We start from the raw sequence: 19,928 nt of genomic DNA on the forward strand, positions 1-19,928 counted from the left end.
AGCACAAGAGTTGGTATATGAGTAGTTTTCCCAGTTAATGGTGGGGTAGTTGAAATCACTCATTATTAGGGTGTTAGGTTGTACCCTAATATTTTCCAGTGTATCAAGAAATGAGGAGTGGGAATCCTGGGGCATGGTGGGGGATCTGTAGCAAGCTACAATTTGCATTGCGGTCTTGCCCAGAGTTAGTTGCACTTGGATAATCTCAGATGCATTATGCTGAGCAACTAGCTTGGAGGTGTGGATATCCTTAATGAATACTGACACGCCTCCACCTTTAGTGCTTCGGTCCAAGTTAGGTGGCCAAAAGGTGTGGTATGAATTATAGCCTGGTAATGCAGGGGTGCTCTCTGGAGCCTTGAACCAGGTTTCTGTCACTGCACAGATGTCGATGTTCTCCATTTTAAGGAGTGCCTCGAGTGAGTGTATTTTGAGGTTTAGACTTTTAGCATTGAGTAGCATTTCCCTCAGATTTTGCTTGCTTGTACCTGTTACCGTGGTGAATTTGTCATTTGAATCTTGCCTAAAAAAGGCACTATAGTGGTGGCAAGAGCCTTAGCCTGTATCCGGAATCCCAAGGGCGACAGGTGCAGGCCATCTCTGGCAAAGCATTGTGGTTTGTCAATCATGTCATCCCAGGCAGACAGATATTGGATCCCCATAGAATGACACCAGAAGCTTAGCCAATTGTTGAAGTCAATCATTTTGTTCTTGTACTGTGGTATCATTCTGGGTGATGGCAGGATGCTACTCAGGGCTAGAGTCATACCTGCCTGGGCTACAAGATCAGAAAGCTCCTCCATGTCTCTTTTCATGTAGTCCAGGGAGGTACGTCTCAGGTCATTCACACCAACATGGACAATGACAGAGTCATATCTGTACTTGCTGTGGAGTGACCTGAGTGCATGCATTATGTGGCAGATCCTGGCACCTGACAGACAGCTGACAGTGACTTTCTCCTTGTTTAGCCTGGTGAGTGGAACATCAGTGTGCCTGACTATAGAGTCACCTATGACTAGAGTGTTAGGTACGTTGTTATGCCTTATGGGCTGTGGTTGAGTGGCACACTGAGTTTGTGGGCTATGTGTCATTTGGGTTGTGTTGGGGGGGTGGAGGTTGCTTACGTTTCTGCTTTGGAGGTCCCTGTTGCTTGGGTATATTTGTTTTGAGAGCCTCCATGAATGTAGGTGTGTGTTTTGTGTTTCTATGTGTGTGTTTTGGTGGTGTAGGTTTTTTGGGACTATGTGATGAGTGTGGTGTGGTGCAAGTGTTTACCTTCTCCTCTTGACTGTCTAGTCCAGTCTTGGGTGAAGAGAGCTTTGCTTCCAGTTTGGTTATATAAGTGCATCTCTCACAGGTTGTAGTGTTGGGTGGTAGGAGGAGAGGGTTGTCTGTGTACACGAGGCAATTGCTGCATTGCCCCAGGATGCCAAGATTCATCAGGTAGACAGGAGAAAACATCAGGAGCTGACCCTTAGACATGCCTGGATAGGTGCTTATTTATTAAGTACTAAAAACTGTTTTCCTCTAGACAAGTGAGGAAAGTTGAGTGCTGTAGTAATTTGTAGCTTATTTAGTGCCTACAATGAGTTTTGAACAAGTGCTGAGCTCAAAATAATAGATTTGAGTGCTGAAACTAGAAAACTGGCTAGTTCTAAGAAACAAACTTAAGCTAGAAGGCTTCCCACCAACACCGAAAGGCTTGGTGGCTCAGAAGCTTACAAACAGTTCTGGATACAGCAAATCTGTATCTGGACTAGACAACTTATAGGAAAGGCAGGAAACAAGCCTAGAAAATTTTTTTTTTTGGTCTGGCCCCATGTCTTTGCTAGACCAAGGCATACAGTAATGCCCAAACTAACATACCACCCCCTACATAACCTTTTGAAACTTCCTAACATACCACCTCCTAATAAATGCCCATGATACATAGGGACACAACTGGATTGGGTTGCATGGCTAGGCTTATAAAGGTGGTCACGATTCTAGTATATATCTATGAAACTGTGAATCTATGAACCACAGTACTGCAAGGCTCATTACGTCTTCTACACATGACTGCATACTTCTGCATGTCAACTATGAAGGCTACCACAGAAATGTATTCTTTCAAAATAGCACCCACATCAACATATACAGCCACATCTCATGGAGCATCTAATTCCAATCCCATAAGGCAAGTCACCGCACAATCCAACATTCTGGTCATTGCAGACTCAAATATGAGACACAGTGATGTCCCTCTCAGCAGGCTGAGTAAGGAGAAAGTCATGGTCAGCTGCTTATCAGAGGCCAAGATCTGCCACATTACACATGCACTCAGGTCACTGGACTATAAGTACCAGTATGACTCAGTTATAGTCCACATGGGTGTAAATGACGTGAGACATACCTCCCTAGACTATATGAAGAAAGACATCATGGAGCACTCAGAATATGCGTCTCAGGCTGGTATGAGCCCAGCACTGAGCAGCATTTTGCCTTCTCCAGGGATGATGTCGTAATGGGAACAAAAGATGACTGACTTTACTAACTGGGTTAGTTTCTTGTGACATTCTAAGGGGTGAAATATTTGTCAGCAAGGAAGGAGATGGTCAACAGATCATGCTGCTTTGCCAGGGATGGTCTGCATCTCTCCCCTCCAGGCTTTCAAATATTAGCTGAAATATTTTCCTCCCCCATAGTGCCTTTTTTTAGGAAATTCCAAACTGAAAGTACTTCCAACATAACAAATCAAAACCAAGAAAATCAAAAGGTGTTGCTGCTCAACGCTAGGAGCCTACAAGCTCCTTACAGAATGCTGATATCTGTGCAGTCATTGAAACATGGTTTAAGGCCATGGTGAGCACATCAACAATGCCAAGCTATAATGCCTTCCATACATTTAGACCTTCTACTACACAGAAAGGGACTAAAGGTGGATGTGTCTCAATTTACATCAAAAATAAATATACATTAAGGCTGGTCAAATAAGACAATCACTTGAGCTTCTCCACGTTCAAATCACCATAGGAAAAATCCAATACCACTTCCTTGTAAGCTATAGGTCCCCATTTATGACCCAGGAAATTCCTAACATGTATTTAAACTTACTGGAAATGCTCACCATCCAACCCAATACCATCTTCATGGACGACTTTAATTACCCTACTATTACCCTGAAATCATATTCAACAGCAAATGTACAAGCACATTCCTGGATTTTGTAAGCATAAACCCCCTGGACCAGATTGTCAGTACAGCAACCAGAGGTGCAACCATATTGGATCTGTTCCCCTAGGTTAATGTCTTCTCTGGTAAGGTCAAACCACAAAATGGTCTCCTTTGAAGTAAAATTAAAACCTGGAACCACAGCTAACCCTAGAATAAGGCTCTTGCCACCCCTATAGTGCCTTTTTTAGGCAAGGTTCAAAGGACAAAACTACCACCATAACAGGTACAAGCAAGCAAAATCTGAAGGTAATGCTACTCAATGCTAGAAGTCTAAACCTCAAGATGCCCTCTCTCGAGGCTCTCCTAAAAATGGAGAACATTGATATCTGTGCAGTAACTGAGACCTGGTTCAAAGCTCTAGAGAGCACCCCCTGCAATACCAGGCTACAACTCATACTACACTTTTCAGCCACCAAACCAGGACCTAAAGACTAAAGGTGGAGGAGTGTCCATAATCACCAAGGATATTCACACCTCCAGGCTGGTTTCCCAACACAATGCATCTGAACTTTTCCAGGTGCAACTAACACTAGATAAGACTGCAATACAAATTGTAGCTTGCTACAGATCCCCCACCATGCCCCAAGATTCTCACTGCACCTTTCTAAACATACTGGAAAATATTAAGATACAACTAAATACCCTAATACTGGGTGATTCCAACTACCCTGCCATTAACTGGGAAAACTACTCCTGTACCAACACCTTTGCTCAACGGTTCTTGGAATTCATAAATTCCAATGCCCTAGAACAACTAATTCATAGTCCCACCAGGGTACCAATACACTAGACCTGGTCATTACTAACATGGGAGAATGATGCTTTACATCATTGGTCACCCCCTTGTTGGTCAGATCAGGCCATAAGCTAATCACTCTTGACATCAACATGCCACCCCCTTTAAAGAAACCTCTGTAAAAAACTTCTCCAAAGACAACTTCATGTTTCTCAAGTCAGAAGTAACAAACTTCATGTCACCTATGCAGATGGGAACTGGAAGTTCAACTGCTGAATCCTACACTAAGGTGCTGTACAAGCAAATTCACTTGTGCATAGACTGAGCCATCCCAAATAGAACCAAGACTCTGCCCTCTAAAAAAAGGAAGCCAATCTAGTGGTCCTCTGCCATAAACAAGCTGTACACAGAAGAAAGAAACTGTTGCAGAAAAGAGGAAGAATCCAGGATTCAAAAAAACTCCCTCACCAGCCTCAGTAGAAAGATGACATCCCTCATAAAATCTTCTAAAGCTAGTTACGAAAACAAAATTGCCAAAGATTCCAAAGGCAACCACAAGGCATTCTATAACTATATCAATAGTCTAAATGGCAATACTCAGATCTGCTCTGAGATGCAGCAGAATGGCACTAGATATACTGATCCCAAGGATATTGCCAATATCCTGGCAGATAGATTCAGTGCCAACTTCGCCCCCTCTCACCCCCTAAAGGGCCCATCTCAATGCCAAAAGAATGCCAAATTCTGATAATCACAGCCACTCAGGTAAAAACCACACTCTCCAAAGCCAAGAATACAGCATCTATAGGACCAGACAACATCCCGGGCTGTATACTGCATGAGCTACAAAATGAACTGGCACCTCACCTATGTGTCATGTTTAATCATAGCCTCACCTCAGGCTTCGTACCCACAGAGTGGCACACAGCTATAGTCATCCCACTCCACAAGGGGGGATTCACTTTGGATCCCAGGAACTACCATCCCATCAGTCTGACGAGCCTGATCTGCAAGGCCATGGAACTTATAAACAAAGACATTGGCAACCTTCAAACACTGGACCCCACCCAGTCTAGGGTCATGAAGAGACGATCTTGCCTCCTGAACCTGATTGACTTCTTCGAATCAGTCTCCAGAGCCATGGACGAGGGTAAGGTGGTTCACACAGCCTACTTGGACCTCGCCAAGGCTTTCAACACTATCCCTCACTCTGGAATCATAGATAAACTTACTAAGCTGGGCATTAATCCCTACCTCACTCGATGGGTTGCAAACTGGCTTACTGACAGAACACACACTGTAAAAGTAGGTGACTCCAAATCCAGCTCCAGACAAGTGGTGTACTGCAGGGTTCTGTCCTGGGACCACTCTTGCTTGGCATCTACTTCTCTGAAGTACAGGCCAACACTAGGGGACTCTTGCTTACAAAGTTCGCAGATGACCGCAAGCTGGGAGCCATTATTAAATCCCCAAATGATGTGGATATACTACAAAAGGGCCTTATCGAAACAGATGCCTGGTGCCAGAGCCATGGGCTCAAGCTAAATGCCAAAAAATGTATAGTTGCCCCCTTTTGGAAAAACCAAGTACCTGTGAACTACCGCATAGGTGGCAGTACACTAAACACCGGAAGTGTGATAACAGACGTAGGGACACAGGTGGACAGTGGTCCCACCTTTGATAACCACATAGCCACAACAGTTACAAAATCCTTCTATTTGGCACACCACATCACTAAGGGCTTTTCATCCAGAAAAAAGGAGGTCACTGTCCCCCTGTACTCATCCCTCATTAGACCCATTGTAGAATACAATGCCCCATTTGGTATGTACCTCACAAGACATCTGCAACAACTAGAAAGGCCACAGAAATACCTCACAAAAGGAATCACAGGCCTAAAGCAGATGCCTTATGCTAACTGTCTGAAGAAACTCCAGGTATACTGTCGCATATTGCCTACTCAGAGGCGATCTCTACCTAACATACAAGGCCATGTCAAACCCAGAGTTGCTGGACATGCTACATTTAAAGAAATCCCAATCCCTCTGAGCCACATGCTCTAGGGATATTAACCTTGTCATCACGATGAATAAAACATGTTGGAGGGATAAATTCCTGACCCAGAGACTCCCCATACTCTGGAACAGGCTGCCCATACATGTCACGCAGAGTGCCTAAATGGCCCTCTTCAAGATGAACCTTGACAATTGGTTGGGAGATAGGAAATTTACCCTGGGGATCACATCAGTAGCCCTGCTAGACAGGGGTCCAGGAAAGTAAATATTTGTGGGAAGCAATAGCCAGGGAATTGCTATGGCTAGGCTTGTATAGGCCCTAGAGCCGATAGCCTAGTACCTACCTATGAGCCTATGAACCTATATTCAGGAACTGCTCTAAGGCTAACATCCTACTATGAAGTGATAACCTGGCAAAAAGGTGACCAAGTGGTAACTTACTTGAGCCTAAATTCACAGTACTAAGACTGTCTGAGGGCACAGTTTTTCAAATCTTTTTTTACAATAGTGAGAAAGACTTTGCTTTCTGGGAACTCAGTAGTTTTACTCCAACAATCTTCTTGTCACTGGTCCATGAAATTGTGGCCATGGGGTTACAAAAATAAGACATACTGGGAAAGCCATCTTACTGGAAGAGAAGAGAGATAATGCACCTGCATAAAAAAAAAAAAACAGGCCTAAAATATACACATTTGTTGGATAATATATACATAACATTGATTTTCAATATTTTCTGCAAGTCAAACTGGCCTCAGAGAGCCATTTCTTTTAAAATACGGACATCTATATCTAGTTGTATATCCATGAAGCTAATATAAACTCTGCTCCATCCTGCTGTCTATAGTTTTCTATCTGTCCTCTTGTAATTATTCTTTTTTTCTGGCACGGGAATGGATGAAATGATTATTTCAAGAAAACAATGTGAAATAAAGAGGAAATAAGGAATAAATATCAGATTCATTTTATAGTACTTTCAACTGGAGTGAGAAACTGAGATAGGTCCTAATTTCAGTGGAGACTATGGAGCACTGTCTACATATGTGACTATCTTAGAATCACAAAGTAGGCAAATGAAGGGTAATGGAATAAAACTCAGGACTTCTCCATGAACTTCACAAGCAACTTATAGGGTCAAGTTCCAAAACACTTGCTCTCAGACTAAGTCACTTACTCTTAGAACAATTCATTTGGAATCAAGTCCCTTGGTGGAATCCAGTTTATACTTACTCCAAAGTATGTCACTTACGCCGACAAGTCTTTTGGAATTGGACCCAAAGATACTGAATGCAATGCATTTTATTGGAATAAGAAATTTTGCAATTATTCAAGGTTTCAAGCTAGCAAGAGGCATTTGTCAAAAATTAACATGATTTGTTATGCTACTTTTTTTTTTTTTTGTCTTAAGAAGAGAATGATGATCAAAAACAAAAAAACAACAGTAACTATCAACCAACTGTTTGGGTAGAGCATGCTGACACATAATTGTCTCTGTTTTTGTCCTACCATCCTGCAGTGTTACTGCAGCCAATGACCTGCACAAGTCAGGATTCAGAAGTGACTAATGCTTGATTTGTCTTGGAATGGAATCATACAGATACAGTAAGAAAAGTATGTGCATGCAGTACCAGCCCTCCATATGCAGTATGTACCGGCCACACTGGCTATTTCTCTCAGTCAGAGCTGTGGGTGGTCAATATTAACATACAGCTCACACACACTATATTGTACATGTGCATGCATGAACACACATGTGCATATGTGCAAACACACACACACACACACACACACACACACACACACACACACACACACACACACACACACACACACACACACACACACATGAAAACACTCATCCCCACCAGTATCTATCCTCTAAATTCTCCAGCATTTACCTTTGATGTAATCTCACCCATTGAAAGTAATGAGTGAAGATATACTCATTACTTTCAATGGGTGAAAGTAATAAAAGAAGAGCAGCCTTTTGACTGTGTTCATTAACATGGCTTGCTAAGTTAACTTACACAACCTAGGCCTTACCGCAGACGTTTCCAGGGGGGATGCACATGGCTAATTAGCATAGGTCATTCCTTGAATTTATTTGTATGTTTTCTGGATACAGCACTTGTCTCCACAGATCTTTTTCACTCTTAGCCCAGGAGCAGTGTCTAGTTAAGTAACTTGTCAGAATCACACACACAAGCAATGGAAGCTAAGAGAATCCAACCTTGCAGCAACCTTTCTGAATTCTAACCTTAGTCTTCAGTTTTGAGAAACTATATGGTACACTTTTTAGGATGTTTATATTGGTGCAACTTCACTGTAAAACTCTGCCTCCATTTGAACCTATATATCTGACATCTGTCTGACATTTCTTTTGAAAGTTTCTGTCTCAATGGCTGTCAAAACCTTCCAGAATGACTTTAGACATGCTGGCCTCAATGTCATTACAGTATTATTTGATTTTCTGCAAAGTTATGCATAGTGTGAGAAATGAAATTTCAGTTTCACCCAAAGTGTTATTTATGAAAATCCTGAATATGTCTGTTAAAAACCTGCCTTGTTAAAGCAGGCAAAAAAAAAAAAACAGAAATGGAAGGTGAGTTGTCATACTATGGATTATTTTCCTTCAGGATCCAGATAATTAAGACAGAGAAAAAATGTTTCTCCAAAACTTTCTGTGCAATTATTTCCTTCATGATGCATTTATAGTAAGCTGACTTCTTTTGACAAATTAATTATGCTTTTGCTGTGGCTGCAATAGTTACATCTCAGAAAAAAAGACAGGAACGCATATGTATTTTAAGGTGCATAATGCTGTTTTTCAAGACACACCAATCTCAGTGCTAAAAGTTGTAAGTAATGCTTACGTGGCAGGGTACTTTTTGTCTAATTTCACAGAAATGTGTTAGCATTGTCTAGATATGCTTAACTATACTTTTGATGATTTCCATTGTCATTTGACACTGAACATTCAGATGTTCATTTAATAAGGTAAACCATTTTAGAAAACATCATTTTTTGAGTCACTTGCCAAGAATAAGCAGGAAAATCAGTGAACAAACAGGTGTTATTCAGATTACTCATGAAATAGATGGCCTTTTGTTATAAATGATATCTTAAAATTTGGCAAGGGATGCTGACAGTTGGATTCAGTAGGGTGGCAGCTGTTTTAAAAATGTTAATTAAAAATGCTTTTACGAGAATTTAGCTGAAGCTCCAAAACAGCATGGCTCCCCACATTTAGCAAACATTGCAAAATAAGCAGTCAGTCTCCAATTAGGACAAGATTTGCAAGGAAAAAGTTATCTGGTATCATCATTCCACCTCCCTGTACTCTAGCAATCCAGCTCTCCAGGGGAGTACGTCTACCTAGGTATTTTATGAATATCTTATAGTAACTGACAAAATTCTTCCTCCCAAAAAGCAATAGTACATCTGAATAAATACCTTGCTTAATGGTATACCTTCAAGAGTCTGGAATTTCAGCAGCAAGGCTATTGTTCATCCTCCACCATTTAAAATTCTAGTTATATCATTGCCTTTTATAACAGGTGCGTACCTGTAGTGTATTTGACTTTTCAAGAAAGTTCATAATTCAGTCAGATATATCATATATTTCCTAAAAATCTTTGTGTGGCACACAACTGCATACCAGGTGAAGGATATTTTAATTGCTATTTGGTCTAATGTGAGCCCTATGCTGATCTAAGCTTTAACGGTCTGAGTCAAAGATCTTTGCCATTAATCCTGAGACAAGTGAAGGCTCAAGGTAAGTCATACTTAATGGAAGCATCCATACTGATATAGGAAAAAAAGCTGGATAAGAATACCCATATATATGGTTCTAACTGCTGAAATAGTTTTCCCTGAAATTTTCAAATCATCTTTTAAAATAATTCTGAAATAAGTATTATTGTTATTAGTTTGAGAGATGTTTCCATGATATTCCTGTAGGTACACTTTGAAAGTATTTCAGAAGATTTGAGCCAAGCAAGATGGAAATGTCTATAGGTGTTATATTATTAAAACCAACATTTTATATCACGGCTACCACCAGCAGGTCTGACTTTGTTTTTCACCTATCAAAGTAGATATTCCTAATAGCTCCGGGACATTGTGTGAGCAAAGATCCATGAGACAGCTGACCATTTCTTTAGCTAGTATATCTTAAAAGAAAAAAATGGTTGCAAGAAAATCAAGCATAATGGATTTAGGATTCAAAAACTCCTAGTATATTCATCCGATGTTCTCATTCTGTACTAGTAAATAATAACACATATCACATAACAACTTTTCATGAGCCTAAAAATAAGGTTGCCAGGCAAATGTATTCTCCATATATGCCTGTCTGTTTTCCCCCATAAGTTAATGAGTTAGGTATTGCAAGCATTTTGTTATCTAAGCTATGGGGAGGAGGAGTAGAAGTGGAGGAAATGAGGTCAGAGGGCAAAATGAGAATGACAGGTCATTTACAGTTTGGGCTAGGGGTAGTCTGGTCTCTTTGGCATTAGCACCCTTTCTTTTTGAATTATGGTTTAGATTGCTGTTTGGGTGTTTGCTGGGGTAGTAAGAGGCATTCTTTAGTTTCATGAACCCCCTCTTCTATTATCCTTTCCTCTTTCATTTGTTTTAATATCTAAGTTGGACCGAGGAGTGCTGCGCTGCTCCAGAGACTGTGGTCTGTTTAAGTTATAGTGAATGGAACGTTTTTAATGCTGGTTGTAGTATCTGGTCTAGCTGGTGCATGTTTGCTACACTGCCAAGTAACTGTTCACATTTGTTTATTTTATTTTGCTTATTATTTGCAAGTTTATTTGTTGTATAGCTTCAGTTTGTAAATGCAGTAAACTGGTGGCAATGGATTCATTTGTGTCTTCATTGGTGATGGGGTATGCGTTATAAACAAACCAGGTTTAATCATATTTTGTCCTATAGTAAAGCGCTGTCGCTTTACAGTAAGACGCTGTACAGTTCGACTCTCAGCTAGAGCGTCTTCTGCGTGGAGACATGAAGGTTGTGCGTTAGGGCTGGCAACTCAGCACGTAAAAATCAACTGTCAATCATTAGCGGACCGGAGTTCCGCTGTGGCGACCCCTAACCGGGAAAAGCCGAAAGACACAACAACAAAAAGTAACAATTTTAGTGCCAAATTATTTATTTTATAATTTTTTACCCTGACATATGTCACTCAATATCACATTTTGAGAGTAAAGACAGTTTCTGTGGTAAAACTACAACAGGAAGATTCTTGCTGTTTTCTAATTACTGAATTACTAATGGTTCACGTGTTTATACAAACTAGGCATAAACTTATATAATATTGGGGGTTATTGTAATTGTTTAAATTATGTATGAATAATCCTATAACAGTCAAAGAAAATGATTGTTTGTTTATTTATACATTTTAATAGCTATATTTACAGAGCAATTTAGTTTGTATAATCTGAACCTATACAATTTCTACACAAGAAAGGGTTGCCATGCAGAACTAGGATCTAATGCTATTCAAACGACTCATGACCAGTGGATTTACTTTTGTCCCCTCTTTGTAAACTTCGCTTCACAATCCATAGCAAGTCAGAGTGATGTGTTTACATTTCTGTAATAACTACAACATCTCAAATCATCATAAATGAGGAAAGGTTATAAAAATAATACAGGAGTTACAGCTGCAGCTCCTGTTCTTACCTGAAGATGAGCGGCTGCAACGCGGCCTGCCTGACTAAAGTCGAGGGCCATGATCATCGAGAAGCGAGTAGAATTAGTGCTGTGATTGGTAGTTACACCACCAAATGCCTTTAAGACAGTAAACATTGCTTGAATCTTCTCACCTGCAAAAAAAAGAGTAAATCGTGAAGAAAGCAAATCAATAACACATACAGTATAATGCATACATTTCATGATAATATCCATTGCTATAACAACACAGAGTACCAAAGCAAAGTACAGAGTATAGGAAATATATTGAATCTGATTTCATTAGAATCATGGACCATACCTTTGCGCTCAGCTCAAAACATCTTTCCTCTAGGCCCGTCCGTCCTAAACATTACTAGATGCCCAGTTGTAGGACAGCATTTAATCAATGTATTACTCAATAGTAACAACTGTTATCATTGGTCATACCTTACTGAAAGAGAAGTACATGTTGGCCTAGACCTCTACCTGACTCCTCTATGTATGAAATTCTGACAGAAAAGGGCAGGTAATGGAATGTAAGCATTTAAAACAGCTAATGTGCTGAAATGCAATAAGGTCTCTTTTTTATTTTATCTGACCTTGAACAGTAGCCTGAAAACAACTTATATGACAAGAAGGTTAGAAAATGATAAATCTAGGATAATACAGCATACAACACATTACACAAAAATTGTTGCCAGTTGTCAAATATATACCTAAGCTCATGCGAAGTGCAATTCATCTAGAGGAACAATAGCCAATTTACTGCTGATGTTAAAGCACAGACATGATTTGCGGATGGTATTAATATGTAAGGAATGTCACATATTGATACTTTAATCCCTTTGACAACTAAACCTATAAACTTATGTGCACAATGATGACATACTTGCTTTGCTTTTAATACAAAAAAGTGTAAAATAAAACTAAGCAAAGCAGTTGACTAGTAGCTGACATCTGCCATGTATGTCAGAGCATGTAGCAAAACTGGAATGCAAATAGTTCAGTTGTGCAAGTAAAACTGCATTAGGGCAAAAGCTAATTAAAACTCAGACTCCACTACAAATCTGAAGGCTTTAGAACCGACCCAAATATCAAAGTGATTTTTTTAAATAATTGTAATGATCCATATTGGTGAATAAACAAGAGAAGCCTATTCCACAAACATGCCATTGGATGTAATAGAAATTCAAATCTGATTACAATTCTACATTTACAATTTTAAAAGAACAGTTGGTTTTGACATGACTCCATTAGTTTCATACTTAACAGCAAGCAAAGTTCTTCATACAATAAAGCCCAATATACTAAGCACAGCTTGTCATGCGAGTACCTATAACTGATGGAAAAGAGATCAAGGTGTTCTAATACAGAGTGATATGCAAGGTTCTTGATCTCCAAAATTCTCTTTGTAAATGTCTGGTGGATTCCTTCAAGTGGTAATGAGTCTCCTCCACGATATATACAAAACTAGATATTATATTTAATGACATGGCGAACATATGCTTTTAGCAATTTTCTTGCTAATCCATGTGACTTGAAACAATTCTTAAAAATTAATCTAAATACTTTAATTGACTTAGTTTTTATATTCATAAGTTCATAGATTCATAGGTAGGTATTAGGCTATTGGTCCTAGGGCCTATATAAGCCTAGCCAAAAAGGTACCCTGGCTTTCGTCACCCAAGAAAATTATTTTCCTGTGCTCCTGTTGAGCAGAGCCACAGAAGTGATCCCGGGGGGGGGGTTCTTATTTCTCATCCAATCATCAAGATTTTTCTTGAAGAGTGCAAATGACAAGCTTTGTTTGATATAGGTAGTTTGTTCCAGAGTAGGGGAAGTCTCTGGGACAGGAATTTATCCCTCCAGCATGTTCTGTTTATTGTGGTGACAAGGTTTAGGTCCCTAGAGTATGTAGCTCGGAGGGATTTGGATTTCTTTAAGTGGAGCATGTCCAACAGCTCTGAGTTTGACATAGCTTTGTGTGTTAGGCTGAGATCGCCTCTGAGTAGGTGATATGTGATGGAGTAAAGCCGGAGTTTTTTGAAACGTCTGCGTAGGGCATCTGTTTGAGGCCAGTAATCCTCTTTGTGAGGTATTTCTGTAGCCTTTCCAGTTGTTGTAGATGTCTTGTGAGGTACATACCAAAAGGGGCATTATAGTCTATAATGGGTCTAATGAGTGATAAGTAGAGGGGAACAATTACCTCTTTTTTTCCTGGATGAGAAACCTTTTGTAATGAGGTGTGCCATGTAGAAGGATTTCCTGACTACTGTGGTGATGTGATTATCAAAGGAGAGACTACTGTTCACCTGTGTCCCAAGGTCTGCTTATCACACTTTCAGCATTAAGTGGACTACCACCTATGTGGTAGTTCATGGGTACAGAGTTTTTACCAAAAGGGATGACAATGCACTTTTTGGCATTGAGCTTGAGGCCATGGCTATGACACCAGGCATCTGTCTCAGTGAGGCCCTTTTGTAGGATGTCCACATCGTTAGGTGTTTCGATTATGGCTTCTAGTTTGCAGTCATCTGCAAGCTTCATTAGCTAGAGACCATCTGTGTTAGCCTGTACTTCATAGAAGTAGATACCAAACAGGAGAGGACCCAGGACTGAACCATGTGATACTCCATTTGTCATTGGTCTGTAGTTGGATTTAGAGTGTGCTATTTTCACAGTGTGGGTTCTGTCAGTGAGCCAGTTGGCAACCCATCTTGTGACATAGGGATTTATACCTAGTTTAGTGAGTTTATCTATAATTCCAGAGTGGGGGGATGGTGTCAAAAGCCTTGGCGAGATCTAGATAGGCTATGTGAACCACCATATCCTCATCTACAGCTTTGGTGACTGCTTCAAAGAAGTCTTTCAGGTTTAGGAGACACGATCTGCCTTTTACAAACATGAACTGGGTGGGGTCTAGAGTTTGGAGATTACCAGTGTCTTTGTTTACAAGTTCCATGATGATACATTCCATGGCCTTGCAGACCAGGCTTATCAGGCTAATGGGACGGTAGTTCCCAGGGTCCGTGATGGATCCCCCTTTGTGGAGTAGGATAACCGTCGCTGTGCGCCATTCAGTGGGCACAAATCCTGAGATGAGGCTATGATAGAACATGGTACTAAGGTGGGGTGCCAGTTCCTTCTGTAGTTCATGTAGAACGCAGCCTGGGATGTTGTCAGGTCCCATGGATGCTGTGTTCTTGGCTTTGGAGAGTGTGTTTTTTACTTGTGCAGCTGTGATTACAGGAACTTTGCATTCTTTCGGTATAGGGATGGGCCCTTTAGGGGTGAGACAGGGGCAAAGTTAGCACTGAACCTATCTGCCAGGATGTTGGCAATATCAGTTGGTTCTGTATATTTAGTGTCATTGTGCTGTAACTCAGGGCAGATCTGAGTGTTGCCATTGAGATTCTTGACATAGCTATAGAATGCTTTGTGGTTGTTTTTAGAAACAGTGGCAATTTTGTTTTCGTAACTAGCTTTTGAGGATTTTATGAGGGATCTCAGCTTCTTACTGAGGCTGACCAGGGAGTTTTTCCAATCATGGGATTTTACCCTTTTTTTGCAGCAGTTTCTATCTTCTGTTGTAGAGTTTGTTTATGGCAGGGGACCACCAGATTGGTTTCCTTTTTTTGGAGGATAGCATCTTCATTCTATTAGGGATAGCATGATCCATGCACTCGTGTAAGTGCTTATAAAGTGCATTTGTGTAGGATTCAGCAGTTATAACTCTACTGTCCATCTGCATGGGTGTCATGAAGCTTGCCACTTCTGTCTTAAGAAGCGTGAATTTGGCTTTGAAGAAATTTTTTACAGTGGTTTCCCTAATGGGGGGTGGGGGTGGGATGTTGATGTCTAGTGTGATTAGCTTGTGGTCAGATCTGACCAACAAGGAATTGTCCTCTGGTGTGGAACACCGGTCGCCCATGTTGGTAATGACCAGGTCTAGGATATTGCTGCCCCTGGTGGGGGTGTGGATCCAAGGCATTGGAATTTATGAATTCCAGAAAACATTGAGCAAAAGAGTTGGTACATGAGTAATTTTCCCAGTTAATGGTGGGGTAGTTGAAATCACTCATTATTAGGGTGTTAGGTTGCACCCTAATATTTTCCAGTGTATCAAGGAATGAGGAGTGGGAATCCTGGGGCATGGTGGGGAATCTGTAGCAAGCTACAATTTGGCTTGCGGTCTTTTCCAGAGTTAGTTGCACTTGGATAATCTTGGATGCATTATGCTGTGCAACTAGCCTAGAGGTGTGGATATCCTTAATGAATATGGACACACCTCTGCCTTTAGTGTTTCGGTCCAGGTTAGGTGGCCGAAAGGTGTGGTATGAATATAGCCTGGTAATGCAGGGGTGCTCTCTGGAGCCTTGAAACAGGTCTCTATCACTGCACAGATGTCGATGTTCTCCATTTTAAGGAGTGCCTCGAGTGAGTGCATTACCCTCAGATTTTGCTTGCTTGTACCTGTTACAGTGGTGAATTTGTCATTTGAACCTTGCCTAAAAAAAGGCACTATAGGAGTGGCAAGAGCCTTAGTCAGTATCCGAAATCCCAAGAGCGAGAAGTACAGGCCATCTCTGGCAAAGCATCATGGTCCTGAGCATGGAGTCTAAATTTAAGATTATTAAAAATCCAAATACCTAACTCCTTGCACTCTGACAAATTCAGTAAATCAGTAGATCCTAATTTCACATTAACAGCGACACTGGGTTTACCAAATTGTAGAACACCACATTTATGCTGGTAATATTAACCTTGTTTTGTTTTAACCATAAAGCAACTAGACTGATTCAATTTGTCAGCATCATTTGGTGTTGTCATAAGGCATTCCAATTTGATACCATCAGCATATTTGACCATTCATATGGAGGAAGATTTAGGTATCAAGGAAATAGCTATATTAGAAAAACATGGGCCCGAGGACTAATCCTTGTGGAACTTTTCTGGTCATCTGTGCCCAATCAGAAGCATAATTATTAATTCTGACTCTCCACATTTATATGAACTACAATTGAAGTAAGAGATATTTTGGCCAAAAGTTATTATTTTAGTAATGCAAAATTAGAAACAAAAACAGGCATGCAAACATTAATATACTTAGCAACCAACTTAGCAACCAAACGGGAGCAATGGCAAACAAAAGTTTTCAAAAAGGAGGACATACATATTGACTTATCTAAAGGTAGAGGTGGAATTATTCAGATACTCTAAATATATTACATGCAAAAAATAAACCTAACAGTAATGATATAACACTGTACATAAATGCAAAGACCTAAGGATCACATAACCATATAATTAAGGAAAAAGTCTGGCTTAAGAGCAAGAGAATCTACTATAGCAGTGTAGTAAAAAAGGTTAAAGACAAAACAGATAAGGGCATCATGGGCCTATACAGAGGAAAGAAGAGCCACTGCACAGAATCATGGGTAAATAAGTGGAAGGAGGATAGGGATATCAAACAATCAAAACAAATAAGCTCTCATAGGTGTTAGTGTGAGGATAACAGGAAGGAAGCCCAGACGAGGTAGGCAAAATTTAATTCTGTAGAAGATGTTGTAACATTAATTATCAGAATGCAGGCTGAAGAAAATGTATATTATTGCACAGCATAAACAGTTACCAAGGAGAACTGAAGTACAAAGCATGTTTGTTCACAGTTCAAGTTTCTAAACAGCAGTACTTAGAGTTGACCTTGCTAAATCCAAATAAAACTAAACTAATTATATTTTCACCCACAATCCAGCAATCAAACTGCAATGACTTAAATATATTATCAGTCGATAATTCTATTTACTCAGCATCTCTAATATGCAGTTTCAAAAAAGAAAAATGCCCATAAGGTAGAACTTCTTAATAAAGTCAGACCATTTCTCTCAGGTCAAACAGATTAGACCACTACTTAGGCATATCTGTTCCCTAGCCTCCTATATGCCTTACCAATTTCCTCCCAAGTGCCCAAATGGGAGCAATCTTGTAATAAAATTGTAGAGTTTGAAAGTAATCAATTAACAAAACACATAATTTGTCTCGCACTGCATTTCCTTAACTGGCTTAGAGTTACCTGATCTAATAGCCTACCTTTGCATTAAGGCTGCTCACTACATTCTCTATTGCCCAACCACCAGCCAGTTGTGTTCGTAGAACCAACAGTTAGTGCTAATTCAGAAATCTAAATATCATTACAGCGATTGTCTGTGCTTTGTGTAAAGTACTAAACTATGGAACCCTCTTGCAACAGATAACAGAAATATCTCAACCTCAATTTAAAATATCATTAAAAGTATACTTATTAACAAAATTAACCTGCACTTTTAAAACACCCAATGCAAAGTTCCATTCTCATTTCAGACTTATCCTTTCCCTATTTTAAAATCCCTATGAAATCATGTCTATCAGCAAAACTAACCCCAAGGCCCATTTGGACAGTTTAGAGATCACATGTATAACATGTCAGACAGGATACATACAGGTCACAATTGTCTCTCTTAAGGGTCTGGATTAATGGTATTGCACTGAAAATTGAACGGTGATAAGTGCATCTGTGCAACACAGATGGAGTACGTAGTTCAGCACAGGTATTTTTTTTCTATGGAAGGATGGAACGTAACTTCAGGTGCTCTGATAATGAAGGCTGATGGGAGTTTTTGAGTTTTAGGTATGCTACATAATGCAGAGTTTTCAGAGTGCAGCGTGGTATGGAGTTTTTAGATTGCTGAATGAATTTGGTCTTGTTACTGTTGAGAAAACCTGTTTTAGAAATGCTACCTGTCAAGGATCAAGAATGTAAAAAAAGGCAAGAAAGACAATGCACAACATACACAGTTTATGGGCCATACCTGGTGAAGATATATAGGGTTTCTGTATAAATTATCCATGGACAAGTTGATTGATGTACACAGATACTGGTTAGATACCAGGTAAGACAGAAGTTACAAAAGGGTTTTAAGTTACTGACTGAAGAAGGGGCAAGTGCATGCTCTGTAAAACATATGCTCCTACAGTAGAATTTCTATGTGCAGAAAAATGGGAAGAGAAAAGACAGCTTTAGTTGGGCATGTTAGTCATGTTACTGCTACTAGGTGTTGCTGTATGGAGACGTAAACTGACTGCCTTTGCTTGAATAAGAAGGATGACAACTGAAGAGTTCCACTGCAGCTTTCAGGACTGCCATCGGCATCAGACTATTTCTTAGGTAGGGCAGCAGATACCATTCGGGAAGCTACAAATACAGCAAAGCAATGCAAAGAGGACAATAGCACAGAACGTGTTTAGTCTAAAGGAATGAAGAATGTTGCATGTTTCAATTGCACTGTTGTAAATATTGAAACAGAGAGTTATTGATGTAAACTAGCATGTTATGAGCTTTTTTTCCCTAGAGACTAGAAACAGAAAACAGAAATATGTAAAATATAAAACTGAAAAGCCTTAAGTGGCATAGATGAACAAGAAAAATGATCATTTGAGCAATGGCAACATTTTTGTACTTTGAGCTTAGCTCACATCACCAAACAGTAAACAAAGTAATTTAATCATAAAAAAGAATGAGTTTGTTTGCTTAAGCATTGGCTTTAACTTAATTTTATTTTGTTTCTTAATTTTTGTTTTTATTCAGCTAAGTGTGTTGACGTTTGATTAATGCGTCCTTAAGAGCAAGGTGGGTTTACAAATTAGACTTACTAGTTGACCCTACAGATGCATCAGCAGCTACTGTGTGATTCATATTGTAGCATATTGAATGATTTAAAAACTGAATTAGATATGCAGTATAAGCCATTCCCTCTATGTTAATAGATTATAGACCATGTGTCAAACAATGCCCTTTACCCCATCCACATAAATTCACAGATTGTTACTAGGTTTATGACCCAGGGGTCTTTCTAAGCCTAGCCAGGTTTTCCGGAAAAAATAATGATGTCCTGTATCCAAATAAGACATTGAGGCCAGGCATGTATAAGCTACCTCTGTCCATAAGGGACATGGGTGCCAGGCCTGGTATAAATTTTCAATTTTCTATTCTCTATTCACTGGTCTAGGTTGTGCTTAAATTGGATAATAGACAAACTCAACCTCACGTGGATGGGAAGCCTGTTTCATAGGACGGGCACTCAATGGAACACATATCTGCATCCCCATCATGTACTGTTTAAGTCACAGACAAAATTCAGGTCCTTAAACCTTGTATTTCTGGCACTGTTTGACTTACAAATATGCAGGAGTCTCATAAATGTAGGGTTTGTGGATGCCATGTAAACCAGACATAGATCACCTCT

General features: G+C 39.9%; 1 protein-coding gene across 3 annotated transcripts in view; it reads right to left on the reverse strand.

Annotated features, from left to right (window-relative positions):
* The window catches only part of MYO18B (myosin XVIIIB), a 2,352,406-nt gene that overhangs the window by 1,887,970 nt on the left and 444,508 nt on the right, over positions 1-19,928 (reverse strand). For all 3 annotated transcript variants that reach the window (XM_044068483.1, XM_044068482.1, XM_044068484.1), the window contains one exon: positions 11,656-11,798. In XM_044068483.1, coding sequence (XP_043924418.1) covers positions 11,656-11,798 — 143 coding nt within the window. The remainder of the gene's footprint in view (positions 1-11,655; positions 11,799-19,928) is intronic.

Source organism: Protopterus annectens, chromosome 4.part0 (assembly GCF_019279795.1).
Source record: "Protopterus annectens isolate FY-2018-M chromosome 4.part0, PAN1.0, whole genome shotgun sequence".
NCBI classification, from domain to species: Eukaryota; Metazoa; Chordata; order Ceratodontiformes; family Protopteridae; genus Protopterus; species Protopterus annectens.